The sequence below is a fragment of the Amia ocellicauda genome, chromosome 4 (assembly GCF_036373705.1).
Source record: "Amia ocellicauda isolate fAmiCal2 chromosome 4, fAmiCal2.hap1, whole genome shotgun sequence".
Lineage (NCBI taxonomy): Eukaryota > Metazoa > Chordata > Actinopteri > Amiiformes > Amiidae > Amia > Amia ocellicauda.
Genome location: NC_089853.1, coordinates 51,168,865 through 51,189,191, shown reverse-complemented (window position 1 = coordinate 51,189,191; position 20,327 = coordinate 51,168,865). Strand labels below are relative to the sequence as shown.

Sequence of the window (20,327 nt, the reverse complement as noted above, 5' to 3'; positions counted from 1 at the left end):
ATCCCATAGAAAATCTGTGGAGGGAGCTGAAGGTTCAAGTTGCCAAACGTCAGCCTCGCAACCTTAATGACTTGGAGAGGATCTGCAAAGAGGAGTGGGACAAAATCCCTCCTGAGATGTGTGCAAACCTGGTGGCCAACTACAAGAAACGTCTGACCTCTGTGATTGCCGTCAAGGGTTTTGCCACCAAGTACTAAGTCGAAGGGGTCAAATACTTATTTCCTTCATTAACATGCAAATCAATTTATAACTTTTTTGAAATGCGTTTTTCTGGATTTGTTTGTTGTTATTCTGTCTCTCACTGTTAAAATACACCTACCATTAAAATTATAGACTGATAATTTCTTTGTCAGTGGGCAAACGTACAAAATCAGCAGGGGATCAAATACTTTTTTCGCTCACTGTATAGCTATCTAGGTACTAGGCAGCACTGTGGAGCAGTGGTTATGGGCTCATAACCAGAAGATTATGGGTTCAAATCCTGGGTGGGGCAGTGCTGTTGTACCCTTGAGCAAGATACTTCACTTAGAATGCTAAATGCCCAGCTGTATAAATGGGTACAAATGTAAGTCGATCTGGATAAGAGTGTCTGCTAAATGACAAATAATGTAATATAAGCTGTTCAAGTTCAGGCCCTGCAACCTTTAAATAAAAGAGGAAGATACCTTATTGTTAAAGCCAAGGTCATTTTTGTGTTTTATTGTCACCACTTTTTTTTTTTTTTTTTTTTCTCCTTATCACTTGGGTGCTGGGGAGAAATCTGCTTCTAAAGTCCAAAGGGACGCCATTCTGACAGAGGTACCTGTACAGATTTCACTGCTCCCTACTGCTTTTGTTTCATTGATATACGGCCCCAGAACATGATGATTTACAATCATGTCTGTGGGAAACTAATATACTCCCTGCAGATGAATTGTCTAATGCATGACCATAAACACAGGTTGATTACAGTGTTGAGAAAACCGGGGGGGTGGGGAAGTGAGGAACTGTGGTACTACCTATTCCTTGCATTGGTGCCTTTACTGTTCACAAAACAAGAAACTGTTCTACATGAATGGAAATAAATGCATACTCTTATTAGAAATCATTTTTGAAGTGTTACTTCCTGTCATCTGTTTCCCTGTAATTGAATGTCTTGCTTGTCGAAGTTCTTGTGGAATGAATCCTGTTTGCATTCCTGCTGTTCTCGTTAGTACAGTCCACAGGATTTTTTCATCATTCTGAATCTACTCCAGACAATGCTGAATTCACACCAACAGTATGGGCTCAAATAAGGGCCATAAGTAACGAATTCAAAATAAAAACACTGTAAACCAAAAAATGTATGTTGAGTTAAAAAATGAAACAATCGAAAGCAAAATGTATAGAATTGTAAACAAAAATAATTATATCAAAAGCAAAAAATAATAATTTAAAGGAAATTATGTTAAAACGAGAGCACTGGAGTCGCTGTCTTTGCTTGCGATGCTACGATCTTTGCTTTCGCCGCCAGTTTCTTTGCTTTTTTTTTTTTTTTTTTTTTTCGTTTATGAGTTTTGGCACTGTTTTTCCATGAGGGCGGGGCTTAGAGGGAGGCGTAGGTCATGGCTCTCCATTGGTCCACTACATTTGAGTGACGGTTCTTCCTAACCCAATCAGTGAGCAGGGTGAGCTGGTTGCTGTTGGAATTTACGGTTCTGGTCTGACAGTCACCACTCTGCAACAAATCTTTGAGTTCACCACTGATTTTACCCACACAGGTGCAACTACATGGCTTCGGAATTTAATGATAAACAAAGCATGTTTTTAATGAAAGTTATACACAATTGCTTTCTAAATATTACATGTGTTTATTTTATACAGCCTTTATTCTCATCTTTATCAATGGCGCCAGTAATTTTGTAGGTGACCGTGCATATGTGTATATGTGCATATATATATATAATGTGTGTGTATGTATGTGTGTGTGTGTGTGTGTGTGTTTCTTTCTTACTTAAACATAAACTTGGACATCACATGCTCTTAATAATGACCCTCCATTTGCCTCTTGCTAAATGATGTGAGGTCCATCAGTTTTGTTTCAGTGCTGTATGGGGTGGAGGATATGTTGAAGAAGGCGGTGGGACCCAATGTGGGGATTTTCCAGCTTTTGACTGAAGGGCTGTGAACACACACAGGATGTGTCTATGGAGTTACTGGAATCGGCGCTGCTGTTGAAACAATCGATTACCATCCCACACAGAAATCACCCGAGAACCGTGAATTCCAACGCAGACCAGCCCACCCTGATCTCTGATTGGGTTAGGAAGAACCATCACTCAAACCTAGTGGACCATGACATACGTCTCCCTCTGACCGGATTGCAGCATTGCAACCAAAGACAGGGACTCCAGTGCTCTCGCTTTAACATTATTTCCTTTCAATTACTAGTTTTTGCTTTTGCTATAATTATTTTTGTTTACAATTCTATACATTTTTCTTTCGATTGTTTTATCTCAACATCATTTTTTTCTCAACTTTATTATTTTTATTTGTTTACAATATTTTTTATTTTGAATTCATACTTATGGTGCTAATTTGAGCCCATACAACAGCCATCACATCACAGTAATCTATGTGGCTTAGTACCCTACTTTTATGCTTTCTCTTGTAAGTAGACTGTAACAATTACTCTGAGAGAAAAATAAATAAAATCGAGACTTTCAATACTCATTTGTATGTACACTGCTGGTCAAAAATTTTAGAACACCTCCATTTTTCTATTTTGTTTTGAAATGTATGCAGTTTAATGTCTCAAAGTACTCTGAAATTAAAGCATAGAACAAATGAACAATTGGCGATAAAAAAAGAAATCATGGAGTTGTTTTGTTTAACAAAATGTAACCCCTTAAACTGACAAACCCCTCTGGTACCTTGAAAGGGCACCAAATCCATGTGCATCTCTTTAGTCCCATGTGTACTCTTCACTGTTGTGTTGTTTGCCAAGTGTTTGGTATCCCATGAAGGCTGAGACTCTCAAAAAAATATTTTTTTATACCTCCTTGCATTCTGAAACACAACAAAACTGAGTGATTTGTGACTGTCTGAATGAGACTCCTCCCCCCCAGAGCAGACTGCGGGTTTACCCCCGGGCTCTGAATGATGGTGAAAAATGCGCTGGTACCCAAGAGAATAAGCTTTCAAACAATATGCACATTGTAGGAATACAGTGTAACTTCTAAGCACAGGCACTGCGAATAACACCACCACATAATGCTCTGAAACTCTGAAATGTACATTATTTTTCAGTTTTTGGTAACCTAAACTTTTTTTTTTTACCTCTGGCAGTTTACCGCTACCTTTGTACCATTTCAAGTTATTCACTGGACATGAACTGCTTAATTTTCAATAACTGGGAAACTGGGAAAAATGGGGGTGTTCTAAAACTTTTGACCGGTAGTGGATCTCTTGTGCCAAAAGTTTTACTGTAACATGCCTGATTATTTACAGCATTAGAACATATGAACATAAGAAAGTTTTCAAACAAGAGGAGGCCATTCAACCCATCATGCTTGTTTGGTGTCCATTAATAACTAAGTGATTCAAGGATCAATTCCAGTCTATTTGGAATGTTCCCAAATTGTCGTCTTCAACCACATCACCGGGAGTTTGTTCCAGATTGTGACAGCTCTGTCTGAAGAAGTCTTCTGTTTTCTGTCTTGAATTCCTTTAAGCCCAATTTCCATTTGTGTCCCTGCTGATCTGGAAAAGCTCCTCTGGTTTGACGTGGTCAATTCCTTAAGCATTAAGGTCTTTGACAATGAGACATATTTCTTTACTAGACTGAAACTTTCTCATCTCCCATTGGGTCCATGAGTGGAAATGTTTTTGGGGATGTCAAAATGTTTCTTGCCATGAAACGGATCACTTTCTCTTCCCCTGTGTTTGTGATCTAACCTTTTTTTTGGGTTACCACCTTCAGAGAAGCATCTGGCATGAAGCACCTTGACATGTTCCCTTCAGCTTTGCTTTTAAATCTTCAAGTCAGTGTAGTAAATGATACCCAAGATATTCAGTAACCACACAACGAGACTTGCCTATATAAAGGAGTTGTTTATTGGTGATCTAAGCATGTTTTAATAAGTGCATATCAGAAAACAACACCACAAAAAATTGAATTGAGCGAGAAACTAACCTGGGGGGAACCACAAGTAGCTTGCATATTATATTGTCTGTTATTTGTAAGAAAATCTTGTTTCTCTTTAATTATTGTGTAGTCACTTAGTCATTAAATATGATTATGCTCACCAAAGATGCTGGAATGTATGCTGGCTCAGTTTAGGAGTAGATATTGTGTGTACTTATTGTCTAACTCTGGACAACTTCATCACAGAAACCAGCAGTTTAGAAATAAAAGTTGAGTGGAATATAAATAAAGGAAACTGGTTTTACTCAAATTAAAGCCATACTGGAGATTATGTAGTTCAATACTGAAATCTATGAATGTTTCTCCTTTGGCTTCAAAATGTTTGCCTGACATTCAGTTCAGTATATGCTTAACTGAACTGCACCTAAATACTAAACAGTGATTTGTAGGTCCTGTATCTTTTAATCTACCACACTGAGGGAAATCTGATATATTATCTGTTCTTTTTATAGGACAAATAGATGGTGTATTTAGCCCTTTCACTTCTTTATCAGGAGTAAATGCCTCTCGTGATCAGCTTGGTGCCTGTAAGCAGTGTATTACAAAGGTGTCATAGAGCAGGTAATGTAAACTGCTGTGGAAAAGGAGAATGTATTGCCTGTTTTGCAATACCCTTAAGATCATAACATACAGTCTGACCCATGTGGTAATTTGCATGAGCACACCTTTTTTGTTTTTAATCTTTCTGCATTTTGTTATAAAACAAAAGTAATAGATCCCTTTAGACCAGGTTTATGTAAAGGAAAGGCTTATACTCATCATTTAATGCAAAATTTGGTCTTAGCCAATTGTGATTTTGTATGTATGTCTGATATTTCTACCCTGTGCCACTCACATTCAGCAATACACAATTGTATTCTAAACTAAACGTTGCTGTGCATTTACAAAATGCAAAAGTTACATTGTGGTATTTTAAACATGCAAGCCTGCACAAGCTACAGCAACCACAGCATGCTTATATTTATATTGAATGCTTATATTTACACAACTCTAAGTAATTTGCTTTCAAATCTTTAATGGAAGCCTATGAAACACATTGTGCCTGACTGACTGATGACCTAAAGTACATTTATTATCAATTACTGGAATTACATTTGGCAGCAGTCCGACACAGCACTTTGAAATAATGGGCTGTTCAGATAGTGTTCTAATGATTGCAGAGGCTTTGTGTAATTATCATCTGATTTAACATTAACTTTTACAAGAATATATCCTGAACCCAGAGCAAATGCCTAACGTACTATTGTCTTATGCATACATCTGTTGTTTTCTGTTATATACATGTCTAGGTTATATACAAAACCTAGAATAAGTGAATAAATAATTAATCTTGTAAATAGGTACATATACAAAAAAGGGCCCAATTGTAACATTAAAAATATTTGGTTGAAATATTTGATTCATATATTAAAAATGTAATTGTGTTACACAGGGGGGAGAGCCTTTTCATAGTAGAGAGTTTTTTAAATGTTGGTGTGGAAAGCTGATTCAGGAATGTTCATTTTCTGATTTTGTCACAGGCAGTGCTAGAAGATGCACTAATCCACTTCTGTTGTGCTCTTTAGAGATTTTCATGGGCTAAATTACACAATTACTAAATATTTTTTCAAAGTAGAAGCATTTTAAGTTTTTAAGATTTTTTTGTTAAGCAATTTAGGGATCTCCAAACCCACATACTTTATTTACTGAATAAAAATAACAATAATCAGTAACATGGTTAAATAAAAGCAAATCAAATTAAACCTGGAAACTGGGGGATTTAAGAAGCTTCCTTGCGGGGAATGTTCTGCTTTCTTCCTCTTCACGACTATGAGCAAATCAAATTTCCTCACGCCCACATCCTCCCAGATTAGCTTGGGCAAATGCATGATGCAGATGTTTGGAATGTGTTTGTAATGAAGGATCCCGAGCAAGGTCATAACAAAACTGTTCTGAGGGATTACAGTGTTTCCAGTTGAAACTTTGCCTTTAGTTAAGTGTGTGTTTTTTTTTATATATAATTATTATTAATTAGCTTATGTTCTTAGTCTTAATAAGGTAAGTGGCTAAAGCAGCATGTCTTTATAATCTTTAATTTGAACATGGTGCCCTTTCTTCTGTTGGTATGAATGATTCACATTAAAGTATTGGCAGGTATATCTGTAATATCAGCCTACTTTTAACAGGTTTGTGGCTGGTTATTAAAAACCTTTATTTAAAAAATAATAATTTTGAAACCGATTTCCTAGATCACCACCAAAATCCCTTTAATTTCTTATAGACAGATGTTTGTTTTCAATGGGAGATAAATGTGATGTATACTTTAAAATAGTAGTTTAAATTCAATAATAATACAGCCAGCTGTGATTCATCCCCCACCTAAATTAATTTAATTCTTCCACTATAGATGTTTTGCATTACCTCACCATCTTAATGGATACAAACATATTTGAGGTCATTCCAAATGTATCTTGTAAAAGGAAGGAACATGTTGGCTGGTTCAACGGGAAGTGATTTATTAATAATATTGTATGTTAATGTTGCTGACACCTTAGTTCAAGGTGATGCACTTGCACTGCAGTCGTGAGACCTCTTAAAATTTTAGACTAAGGAAAAGTTATGCAGTGAGATGATTTGTAAGTTTAAGGCACTGTAACAAAATGTGTACAATGAAAGAAAACAGATTTTAGCCTGAAATTTGTGCTGGTAGCAAACCTGGAGCAAATGGTTTCTAATACTTATTTAAACAATATTATTCACAAAAATATTTTATTTAGTAGTTTTTGTTTGTTTTTGAGATACAGAAACTATGACTGGAAATTATTTAGTGGTAAGTGTGGTAGTGGTAAGCTTTTTTTTTCCCATTGCATTTAAGTAGCATTTTAAATTTGCTTTGAAAGTTGGCAACAGTCAAGTAACAGTCATGTCAAGTAACTAATTAATCTAAATTGTAAATCCATAGCTCATGAAGTTCATAAGAACACATTTTAAATACATTTTTTAATTGATATAGTGTTTTCATAAATCACAAAACACATCATAGACCTAAAATAAGAGAGGAAAAAAATCATTTATATGCAGATGTATAATTATACAATTAAATATACATGCATATTTATATACCCATATATATAAGCCACCCTACAGCTGCAAATGGTAAAACAGTGATGATCTAGAAATGCGTCAAATGATAGTGGTGGCCTCGCAGCTCATTCCACTGGCACAGGGTGAGTGCGCAGAAGGCCCAATTGCCTATATGGCAGGTCCTGGGGACAGTCAAAAGAGCATTACTGGACATAAATATCATGTCCTATTATTGAAAGAATCTTGATTATTTTTACTTCACCGTTGTGACTGTACATAATTCCAAAGTAGACCTCAATAAAAAAATTAACTGTAACTCTGCAAATAGTGTGAAAGCAACATTATGAGTTCAGTTAAAGGTTGTATCTAAAGAACTAAGCTGTGTTTCCTTTTAGATCCTAGAATAAAGGCAGCTTTTTGTTTCCCGTGTTTCAAACCCGGTTCATTTTCATATTGGAATATATTTAACAAGTCTGTGAGATCACTGTGTACCGTTTGCTGAGTTAACATGTGTGTTTTAAGCTTACTCAAGATAATAGTCAAAGATTAGATGACCCTCTCCCTCTCGGGGTTTACATGGTCTTAGTTTATTGCACTCGGACGAGCTGCTGTTCTCCTGACATCATGCAAATAGAGTGAATTAATATGCACATTGGGTCTACATACAGCTCTCATGCTGTTTTTGCAGGGAAATGCCACAAAGGGTGGTTTACATACACAAGAACAATACTGGAGACACTGGGCCCTATTCATCAAAGTGTTGATTTCAAAATTCCTTATTTTGGACAGAATAAGAACGGTTTAAGAACTGTTTGTGATTCATCAAATGTGGATTTCGTCTTTCCTGACAACTGAGTGACGTCATGGCATGTCAAATAGCAACTGTTATTAAGAATTCAACAAATACTAAAAACACAGACAGTTTTCTAGTTGCAGTAGGGGAAGGAACATTTCTGGTACAAAGAAGGACCATTTTTTTCTGTCCTTAACATGGACAAAACATGGACAGGTGGCGTTATTAAAAACATTTTAAATAAATAAAGACATCAATATAATATAAAATATATAAACAAAAAGAGAAATACAGTTAGGCCCATAAATATTTGGACAGTGACACAATTGTCATCTTTATGGCTCTGTACGCCACCACAATGGATTTGAAAGGAAACAATCATGATGTGCTTCAAGCGTAGACTTTCATCTTTAATTTGAGGGTAGATACATCCAAACTGGCTGAACGGTGTAGGAATTACACCCATTTTTATATGTGGTCCACCCAATTTTAGGGGCTCAATTTTTTTTTACAAACTAACATAATCATAAATTAAATTGTGAGTTTCAATGCTTGGTTGCTAAATCCTTTGCAGTCAATGGCCGAACGAAACAAGGGATTTTTTTATTTATTATTATATTTTTTTTCTGTGAAGTCGAGTTCTTCTTGTACATGCCTCTTGGGCATTTATTTTGTTGGCTATGTTGTCCCATATGTTGTTTCTATGACACATGTTTCTTGTTTGTGCCAAATAGGTCTGTTTTACTTTTTATTCGTTAATTCACTAATAGGTCTATGGTTTCATAATGTAATATGAATGTGTAGAGCTGAAGTTTGAAAGTATGCACACCCTCTATTTGAACAATGTTAGGAAAATAGTATTCAACACACTTGTTACTGTCGTGTATAGTTGAACAGAGAACAACTTATACTTCATACAGTGGTAAATTACTTTTGGAAAATAGCATATGCATACTTGTTAAGACCACTACACTATAAACATGTACACCAAAGTTTCAAACAGGAAAACAAAAGTGAGTTATTCCAATGTTTTTTTTTCCTTCCTGAAATATGGCAACAATTTAAGAGGAAACGGGGCTGAAATAACATCTACCCCAATTTAAATTAAACATTTAAACCTTATTCAAATACATGGATATAGTAATAATATAAATCTGTAATATTTGTGGTTCAGTGACCACCAGTATTTAACCTTGCGGATTGTAGCAAAGAAAAACATGATATGTGTTGTTTGTGTTTCATTATTTGTTTATTGCTTATTATTTTTTTTTGCCTTAATCCACAATTTGTGGATTGACTTTTCTCTTGGGATTGTGCTGTCTCGTAAGTGGTCAGTAGGTTGTCCCTATTTTTATTAATGCATGAAATTCCAACAGAAATGCCTTTAGAACTGTTTCTATTTTGAACTGGAAGTTCGATGAATCTCTCCTGATTTCAGGAACATGTGTAAATAACAACTTGTCACAGAAAAATCCTTAAACAGTTCTAAATTGCAACACTTTGATTAATAGGGCCAACAGAAATCACTGAATCCATGGCTGTCATGTGACAACAAGTTCAAATTAAACAGCTGTGGTTTGTGCCTAGTTGTTTAATTGTTTAGTTGTGTCTAGTTGTTTAATACTTTGTTTTACTGATCTTACCCGAGTGGTTTTTCACTAGGGTTACTATATGATGTACAGTAGTGAACAGTGCACAACAGACCCACAACAATATAGAGACAATAGTGAAAATAGGAGGAAAAAAAATCAGCTTTCCCGGTTGCCATTAACCTGAAATACACAATTGCTAACCATGAAACCATGCACTTTTAAAATGCGGTCATGTATGGATATATTTTCGATTATCTCCATAGCCTTTGCACGTAAAATGCAGGTTTTGCAATTGTTGTGTTTTTCCCGTGTTTTCATGTGTTTTTTTTCATCATTTACTTGATGATGACTTGTTCTTCTCTGTGGCTGTTTTTTTGGGCAGCAAACCTGATTGTGACCAAATGTGCATGTGCATCATCAGTTATAAACACTGCAGGTAAACTCTCCCTATGTGATGATTCAAAAGTTACCTCTGCATTTCATTATTTCTTTTCAAAACACTACATTCCTCTAACCTGATTAGAGGAGTTACTTCTAACTGGAGTGAGGTTGTTAGTGGAGTTCCACAGGGATCAGTACTAGGGCCTTTGCTTTTTCTAATCTATATTAATGATCTGGACTCTGGGATAGTTAGCAAACTTCTCAAATTTGCAGATGATACTAAAATAGGTGGCTCAGCAGATACAATCTTGGCAGCACAGGCTATTCAGAGGGACTTAGATAATATTCAGTTGTGGGCCGACACCTGGCAAATGAAATTCAATGTGGACAAGTGCAAGGTAATTACACTATGGGAGGTACAGATCTAGATGAAGTAACGCATGAGAAAGACCTAGGAGTCTATGTGGACTCCTCACTTTCTCCATCCAAGCAATTTGGGGAAGCAATAAAAAAGGCAAACAGAATGAAGAATTTAAAACAAGGGAAGTAATGTTAAGACTGTACAATGCGCTAGTTAGACCTCATCTGGAATACTGTGTGCAGTTCTGGGCACCACACTTCAAGAAGGATATTGCTGCTTTAGAGGCAGTTCAGAGGAGAGCAACCAGACTTATTCCAGGTCTGAAGGGAAAGTCCTACTCGGAGAGACTGAGGGAACTGAACCTTTTCACCCTGGAACAGAGGAGACTACGTGGGGACTTGATCCAAGTCTTAAAAATCATGAAAGGCATCAACCACATCAAACCAGAGGAGCTTTTCCAGATCAGCAGGGACACACGCACCTGGGGACACAAATGGAAATTGGGCTTCAAGGCATTCAAAATGGAAAACAGGAGACACTTCTTTCCACAGAGAGTAGTCACAATCTGAAATAAACTACCCAGCAATGTGGTAGAAGCTGAAAGTTTGGGAACATTTAAAAATAGACTGGATAGGATCCTTGGATCACTTAGATATTAATGGACACCAAACGAGCACGATGGGTCGAATGGCCTCCTCTCGTTTGTAAACTTTCTTATGTTCTTATGTTCTAAAATCAGATTTTTTGGTAACCTTGATTCACACATCAGTCTTTTTGATGTATTTTAAATTTGTATATAGACTTACAAAAAAACTCTTTTACAAGAACATCAGAAAGTTTACAAATGAGAGGATTCCTCTGATTTGATGTGGTCAATGCCTTTCATGATTTTGAAGACTTGAATCCAGTCCCCATGTAGTCTTCTCTGTTCCAGGGTGAAAAGGTTCAGTTCCCTCAGTCTCACTGATGGGGGTAATTCTAGGATTTTGGAAATGGGGGGCCATAAGGGGGCCATGATTATTACAGAGGGGCCGGTATCTGCTAGGGGGTCTGGGGGCATGCTCTCCTAGGCAGTTTTTGTAAAATGGCTTTTAAAAACTCAGTTTCTAAGCTAAGATTGAAACAAATTAGTGTTAAAATCCAGTATTAAAAACAGTATTGTTTCAACACTCATTGGGTTAAATTAACAATTTGAGAGTTAAATCATCTTGAGAGTCAGTGTTAATACTTTGTGTCACAATAAAGAGTGTTTATTTTACACTGTAGTGGTGTAAAACCAAAGAACTTACCATTCCAACCAATGCAACGTGGTAGTTTCCGGAATAATTGTAGTTTTATTGTTTCTAATTAATTGTATAAATGTTAATTATGGTAAAGGAATTATTAATGGAGGGTAAAATGTGTCTTTACCCACCAATATATTTATCTGTGTTGTTTTCTACCCAAGGTCTAACTCATGACTTTGAGTCAACACCTACCATAATATTTGTCTATTTCTCTGCTTGTGGTGGTGCTTGTATTGCATTACCTGTATCAGTTTGCATGTCTGACTGGGTCTGGTTATTTATTTACTGGAATACAGTATCTGTGCTACACATGCACACATTTCTGGTCATCCAGAGTGTGTAGAAGCAAATCCTGTGGTAACGTTAATTATCGTTCAATTGATATAAGCAGAGTAAACAGGGTTTTAACACTTTAATGGAGTAACACAATGAGAATGATTTAACACTGATGAAAGTTAAATTTTAGAGTAGAATTAACACTGGAAGTGTTAAATACCCCATAGTGTTAAATGTAACAATGGTGAAAGTAGTTTTGTTAAATAAAACATAAACACCTATAAGAGTTGCTTTTTAAACTCCAAGAGCATAACTTTTAACTCTGAGGCAGTGTAAAAATGCCAACTCTGATGAAAGTGTTAATTATACTCTGGTGAGTGTGGATTATATACCTTTTCAGTGTTCAAATTAACACAATTGGAGTTGTAGCGTAAGGTACACTTATACATTTCAATTTAAGAAGTGAATTTATAGTATCACCTTATCACGAATCCTTGAATCTTGTAGAACTCAATTTCTGTAATAATTGGACACAGACACCAATTCCAAAGATATAAATTGTCAAATTTATTCAAAAACAAAGACTAAATGTAGCACTACACTAATTATACAAAAGGGAAAAACTAATTAAAATTCAACTCTAGATCAACAAATCAAAGACCATGGGATCGCATACAAATCGTTAAACATAAAAGGTTATAAACACATTGACTACAATACCGGTTAGTAAGACGAAGGTGAGTCTCTCGTTAGTATTGTTAGTCAGACATTAAATAACTACGCAGGTTAGTATTTATGTCAGGTAACTTCTCGTTATATATATATCAGTCTCATTTACGTTTAGGTGCCGAGAAAGATCCTATCATTACTTGTTACCACAATTTCCCTTAACTGATTATTATTCAATGATTAAGGATAGGCAGGGCCACCAATAATCTAATGTCTATTAACTTGTGTCAATTTCAGACTAAACAGTTAAACAGGAATGAGAAGATATTTCTCGGCGTTGACAGATTTTATTTCTAAAATTATCAACAAAACAGTTTAATGCAACACACATTTATATTTAAGAAAACTAAATGATATTACAGATTCTAGAGTTATGAATCACAGATTAACATTTCTAATTGATTTCTCAAATGTCATGAATCATGAACTCCAAACTGTTAAACTTATCGGAACTTCGTCACAGAGAGGCCTCTCTGTCTTCGGGCTCAGATAACAGCACACGGCACGAGGTCCGTGTGGTTTGGAACAAAGGCAGTCCGGTTCGGCTTTGTCCAAGAACTTCCACTCAGTCGAGGCACCTGGAAGTTGGGGTTTCGGGAATGTAGAGTCTTTTCCAAACAGATTTTCCACTGGTTTGAAGGTTCTAAGGTTGTGCACAAAATCTTCTTTGTAAGCAGGGTTCCACCGTAGTTACTTTAAGACGAAGTCTTTGAGGAAAGCAGGGCCCTGTTTGTTCCAAGGGTCAAGTTTCTTAAGACTCAAATAGCTATTTAAATGACTGAACACTTGCGTATACAGTCGACTTAGTCAATTGTCCAGCTGTAAAACTCCACTGATCAGGTGGGCACAGACGGGCAGCGCAGTCTGTAAAGTTCTTTATTTAATAAAGTCCTTTAAAAGAATTCTTCGTACGGCTCAATCTCCTTCTCCCAGTTTAACTCTTCTGTTGCCGGCAAAGACTTGGTTGGTTTCTGGTTCCGGTTCGGGCAACAGAGCTACAAGTTGAGCTGTGGCAGTGAGTTACTGGTTCAGGTGAGAGAGAGAGAGAAAGAGACTGTGCGCTGTTCTTTATAGTCTGTCAGATCAATAGGTGATTGGTTCTTGAGTTTTTGAGATTGGATTTCGGTTTCAGCCCCCAGTGTCCTATTGGAGGGGGGCTTGATTTATGACTGATGTCAATCCATGCCATCTTTTGGAAATGCCGGTTGGCCCGGGTTCGTACCTCTATGTCGGGATTTCGGCTCTCGTCCACTTCAAAGAGTTTTTTTATTACCTACAGGCCCCTTTCTCCAGACATCTCGTAGCAGGATTCCAAACTATTTGGCCTATTCTCGGTGCCATCCTCCCCAAAACTGTCATTTTGATGTAAACCAGTTCCAAGCTGATGAGTTAAGGAAATCTGATAACTTTGGGGGGGAGAGGTCTTCTTTAGATCAGTGCTTCAGCTCAGAGCTAAAATGCTCTTATCAAAATACACCCAACATAACGCTACAGAGTTAATTCAACTCTGGCGAATTTACTGTGATCCCCCCAAAAATCAATGGAATGCATCTTCAACACTGTACATTAAGAAGCCCCATTTAACCCATTAGCTAAAGTTACTGCTCACTGATAATTAGTTGAGATAACCAGAGCTAGATTAGATTAAAAAACATTATTGTCCATTAAATGTACATAAAATGGAAATTTGCCTTCGCCATTCTGGCAACACAACACAGGACAACAATAAAAAACACCTAAAATACATAAAATACATAAAAATACATTTCCAATAGCAATATGCTCATGGGCTGAAGGGGGAAGGTTTTTTTAGTATATCATTGTTCAAAATAGCCACCGCAGAGGGCACAAATGTTTTTTTGTACCCATTCTTCCGGGCTAATGGGACCTTAAGTCTCCTGCCAGATGGTAACAGCTGAAATGATGAATGAAGGGGATGAGTAGGGTCATTGTAGACCTGGGTTGCCTTCTTAGTAAGGTACCGAGTGTAGAGGTTCTGGAGTTGCAGTTGTTTGTAGCTAGGGTTGCAGTAGCTAGGGTTATCATATCTGAACTTTCAATAAAAAGGACACTACAAAAGATGGGGGTGGCAGTGGAGGGCTGGAGGTGTAAACAACTTATGAAATATTTACATGCAAATAAATGTCTGAACAAGAAGTCACGTATGTACCATTCAATCCTTGTACCCTTATGTAACATTATATACAGTGCAAATATATAAATATAGGTCAAATACAAAACAGCACTTCAATACATGGTTGTATGGCAAAAAGATGCAAAGAATGTGCTTTAACATGAAAAAAACACAAGAAATGTTGTGCTAAAACATAACTTATAACAATCAATAACATAATAAATAACATGAATGATTTTTTTTTTCAAAAAATGTATTTGCATGTTTTAGTTAATAAATTAATGTATATAATAAAAAGTATGAACTTTGCAGAAACAAAACGCGATCATATGAAAATACATTCTAACACTATAACAAGGTTATAATAGTACAAATCTAAAACTATGAAGAAACAGTAACAACAACCATGTTCAGACTGCTGTGACCCACGCCTGTCACTGCTGTTGGCGTATCTTCAAAGAAAATGTTCTATTCATAATCACCCCTTCTGCCCTCTCCCTTCAAGTCTCAAACTAACATTTTCATTCTGTAAATTGTGAATTCCCTACCTAAATAAAACCTTCCTTATTAGTTGTTGAAGTCTTTACAGATGTCAGTTATTTATTAACAACCAATATTTGTTCAAAAAGGCTTGACATAGGCAAAAACTGTCACCTTACACATCATCATTTATGTATGATCGGATTGTAGTGCTGCCGGAGGGGAAGGGTTAAATACATAGTACATTTTTAGATATTTAAAGAATATGTCCAGATGGAGATTAAAGACCTGAAAAAGTCCAGTAAAAACTGGATGTATGGTAACCCACAACTAGTGTAGCTTAGCTATCAGAATTAATTAAATTGTCAATTTCATAAAAGAAATAAAGTTCAGCACAGCAAGCGAGTTCTTTCTTGAAGTGTGGTGCCCAGAACTTGTGCATTGTACAATCTTATCATTACTTGATACATGTTTTATTACATGACAATATACCCTAGCATTTCATTTGCCTTTTTTATTGCTTCCCCATATTGTTTGGATGGGGAAAGTGAGGAGTCCACATAAACTCCTAGGTCTTTCTCATGCATTTACTTCATCTAGTTCTCTTCCTTCCATAGTGTAATTATAGTGGACATTTTTCTTACCTGCATGTAATACCTTGCACTTGTCCAAATTGAATTTCATCTGCCAGGTGTTGGCCTAACTATCTAACTCCCTTTGAATAACCTGTGTGGACGAGATTGTATCTGCTGAGCCACCTATTTTGGTATCATCTGCAAATTTGACAACTTTGTATTGCACTTATGTTGTAAGTTGCCCTGGATAAGGGCGTCTGCCAAGAAATAAAAATAATAAAAATATAATTAATATAGATTAGAAAAAGCACAGGCCCTAATACTGATCCCTGTGGAACTCCACTATCAACCTCACTCTAGTTAGAAGCAACTCCTCTTACCGACACCCTCTGTTTCCTATACATCAACCAATTCATAATCCATCTACTTATATTACCATGGATATCTTCCGCTTCCAATTTGAGGATCAGTCTTTGGTGTGGAACCTTATCAAAAGCTTTCTGAAAATCTAAGTATATCATATCATACAGTTCAGTCCATAAATATTTGGACAATGACACAATTGTCATCATTTTGGCTCTGTACGTCACTGCAATGGATTTGAAAGGAAACAATTCAAATGTGCTTTAAGTGTAGACTTTCATCTTTAATTTGATGGTAGTTACATCCAAACTGGCTGAATGGTGTAGGAATTACACCAATTTTTATATGTGGTCCCCCCAATTTTAGGGGCTCAAAAAATTGTACAAACTAACATAATCATGAATTAAATTGTGAGTTTCAATACTTGGTTGAAAATCATTTGCAGTCAATGATTGCCTGAAGTCTGGAACCCATAGACATCACCAGATGTTTGGTTTCTTCCCTAGTGATTCTCTGCTAGGCCTCTACTGCAGCTGTTTTTAGTTCCTGCTTGTTCTTGGGGCATTTGGTTTGGTTTGACTAGACTGATTGTTAACCTGTGGCATGTTACCTGTTTTTTCATTTGTAAACACCTCTGAGAAATACTCATTTAGAACATTTGCCACATATTGTTTATTTGCCTTTATCCCTTTTGTATGTGCTATACAACATTTTCTTTCTCTTTATATTTGTATGCATACTTGTATTAAACCATTTTGGCCAATGTTTTTGGGAGAAGCTTTGGTACAAATTTCTCCTGAGCCTCTAGTAGTATATTCTTGAAATACAACCAATGCAGCTTGGGGGAAATTTGTTACTAAGAGAGGTGCAGATGTTTGATCTGGGCAGGTAGATTTTCTACTGGCCAGGGTTAAAAAAAAACAAAATGGATAGGCCATAAAAAAGGAGAAAAAAATCCTAAAAATAAAGCAGTAACATATTAATGAAAACATGTGGTGAACTGAGCCCTCCTTCATCACCGCAATTTTAGGTCTATATATCACCTCCATCTTGGACCTTCTAGTCTACTTACCAAACATTTCAATGACAGCAGTATTTCAAACCATAAGGCATTTTTCTTTGTCACGTCACCATTCATAACAATAATACATACTAAACCAACTTACCTTGGTGTATCAAGTTGACTGCAAAGGATCCATAGTTAAATACAGACTGTCATAGGCAGTGCATATTTGTGTTAATGTTTTTGAAATGTATAAATACATTTTCATTGAGTAGTTTAAATGTACATTCTTTTTCCAGGAGCATTTCATCAGGAGTGAGGCTAACACACTGTTGCTCTAGGCCTGAACACCGGCTTGTGTAAAGTCTTTTGGGTGCCTGGAAAGCTCCATTCTCTGTGGGTGGTGTCTTTTCTTTTTCCCTTTTTTCTTTCATAATTGTGCAATTTTCTTGTATTGTGAATCATATTCGTTAATGTTTACTTACCTGGGTCTCCCTTTAGATTGTTTTACCCAAAGACAAGACCCAGGGTATAAAAAGGCTGCTCTCCATTCTGTCAAGGGGAGGCTCAGAGTGAGGAGTGGTGTTTTTATGCTGCGTGACTCCTTTTGCTTTATTGTCTTTGTAAAATTGTAATTCAAAGAAGTAGCATTTCTTTATTTGGTGGTTTTGCCATTTTTGTTAGTTTATTTTTCGAGCTGTTGGTTCAGTTTGCCTCTTCAGTTTTAACTGAAGGATGCCTGCACACTAAATTATATTTATATTTTTGTTTTTGGTTCCTCCTTATCACTTTGTTTATTGCACTTTGACCACACCCCTGGTTTTTGAACATACTTTTCTGTTGGTCACTTATTTCATTTAACCTGGGATTCTCATCCCAACTACCGAGGTCAAAGCACATTGGTGACCTCACAACATGTGATAATATATGTCAGTACAATGCCTCATAATGATATGCATTCTATTTTTGTTTATTACATTTCACATTGCCTAATAAGTCTCTTTGTGCTGTCACTGTGCTTAATCCCATCTGACAAGTAATTTACCCAATCAGTCGTGTTGTGTTTGTCCTGCCTCCAAAAGTAAAGTAACCAATCAGAAGCCACAGGTTAGAATCATTTTAAACACAAAAACGGGAAAAGAAAATACTGAAGTTTGGAGTTTGCATGCAGTGATCGGCTGTAAGATCTTCATCGTGATATGGAAGTAAGACACCGTTTTATATATTTTATATATTTACATTTTGTGTTGAATAAATACTGCCATTAACAACCGTACTTATTGTATTTCCATTGTATTGTCGTTGTTCCAATGTACACTTTTCAACATCAATTTTGATCATTAACACTAACAATAGGCTAGGCTACAGGATAGATTCACTATTAAACATGATCAGGTAGGTGTCTGTGTTGGTAGGCTTACAGAGAAAAATCTTTAACATTTCTCCAATCCGGCAAACATGTATTTAAGGCTTAACTAACCTCGGATAGGGAGATGGAAAACAAAAATAAATAATAATAATGAAATAGGCTATAGGCCTCTGTGTGTGTGTGTGTATATATGTGTGTATATACACTCACCTAAAGGATTATTAGGAACACCTGTTCAATTTCTCATTAATGCAATTATCTAACCAACCAATCACATGTCAGTTGCTTCAATGCATTTAGGGGTGTGGTCCTGGTCAAGACAATCTCCTGAACTCCAAACTGAATGTCTGAATGGGAAAGAAAGGTGATTTAAGCAATTTTGAGCGTGGCATGGTTGTTGGTGCCAGACGGGCCGGTCTGAGTATTTCACAATCTGCTCAGTTACTGGGATTTTCACGCTCAACCTTTTCTAGGGTTTACAAAGAATGGTGTGAAAAGGGAAAAACATCCAGTATGCGGCAGTCCTGTGGGCGAAAATGCCTTGTTGATGCTAGAGGTCAGAGGAGAATGGGCCGACTGATTCAAGCTGATAGAAGAGCAACTTTGACTGAAATAACCACTCGTTACAACCGAGGTATGCAGCGAAGCATTTGTGAAGCCACAACACGTACAACCTTGAGGCAGATGGGCTACAACAGCAGAAGACCCCACCGGGTACCACTCATCTCCACTACAAATAGGAAAAAGAGGCTACAATTTGCACAAGCTCACCAAAATTGGACAGTTGAAGACTGGAAAAATGTTGCCTGGTCTGATGAGTCTCGATTTCTGTTGAGACATTCAGATGGTAGAGTCAGAATTTGGCGTAAACAGAATGAGAACATGGATCCATCATGCCTTGTTACCACTGTGCAGGCTGGTGGTGGTGGTGTAATGGTGTGGGGGATGTTTTCTTGGCACACTTTAGGCCCCTTAGTGCCAATTGGGCATCGTTTAAATGCCATGGCCTACCTGAGCATTGTTTCTGACCATGTCCATCCCTTTATGACCACCATGTACCCATCCTCTGATGGCTACTTCCAGCAGGATAATGCACCATGTCACAAAGGTCGAATCATTTCAAATTGGTTTCTTGAACATGACAATGAGTTCACTGTACTAAACTGGCCCCCACAGTCACCAGATCTCAACCCAATAGAGCATCTTTGGGATGTGGTGGAACGGGAGCTTCGTGCCCTGGATGTGCATCCCACAAATCTCCATCAACTGCAAGATGCTGTAGCGTAAGGTACACTTATAAAATTCAATTAAAGAAGTGAATGTATAGTATCACCTTATCACGAATCCTGGAATCTTGTAGAACTCAATTTCTGTAATAATTGGACGCAGACACCAATTCCAAAGATATAAATTGTCAAATTTATTCAAAACAAAGACTAAATGTAGCACTACACTATACAAAAGGGAAAAACTAATTAAAATTCAACTCTAGATCAACAAATCAAAGACAAATCACTTCCGTGACCAAATCAAAGACCATGGGATCGCATATGATAACACAAATCGTTAAACAAAAAAAGGTTATAAACACATTGACTACAATACCGGTTAGTAAGACGAAGGGGAGTCTCTCGTTAGTATTATTAGTCAGACATTAAATAACTACGCAGGTTAGTATTTATGTCAGGTAACTTCTCGTTATATATATATATCAGTCTCATTTACGTTTAGGTGCCGAGAAAGATCCTATCATTACT

At 36.7% G+C, this 20,327-nt stretch overlaps 1 protein-coding gene across 9 annotated transcripts in view; it reads left to right on the top strand.

Annotated features, from left to right (window-relative positions):
- Positions 1–20,327, top strand: part of pkig (protein kinase (cAMP-dependent, catalytic) inhibitor gamma) — an 84,530-nt gene that overhangs the window by 3,689 nt on the left and 60,514 nt on the right. The window contains exon 1 of one of the 9 annotated variants that reach the window (XM_066702688.1): positions 6,075–6,202. The exons of 7 other annotated variants lie outside the window; for them this stretch is intronic. In XM_066702688.1, the coding sequence (XP_066558785.1) occupies positions 6,183–6,202 (20 nt within the window). In that variant the 5' untranslated portion in view covers positions 6,075–6,182. Of the gene's footprint in view, positions 1–6,074; positions 6,203–17,511; positions 18,407–20,327 lie in introns of those variants that run through there. One more of the 9 variants, XM_066702691.1, reaches the window with a different exon arrangement.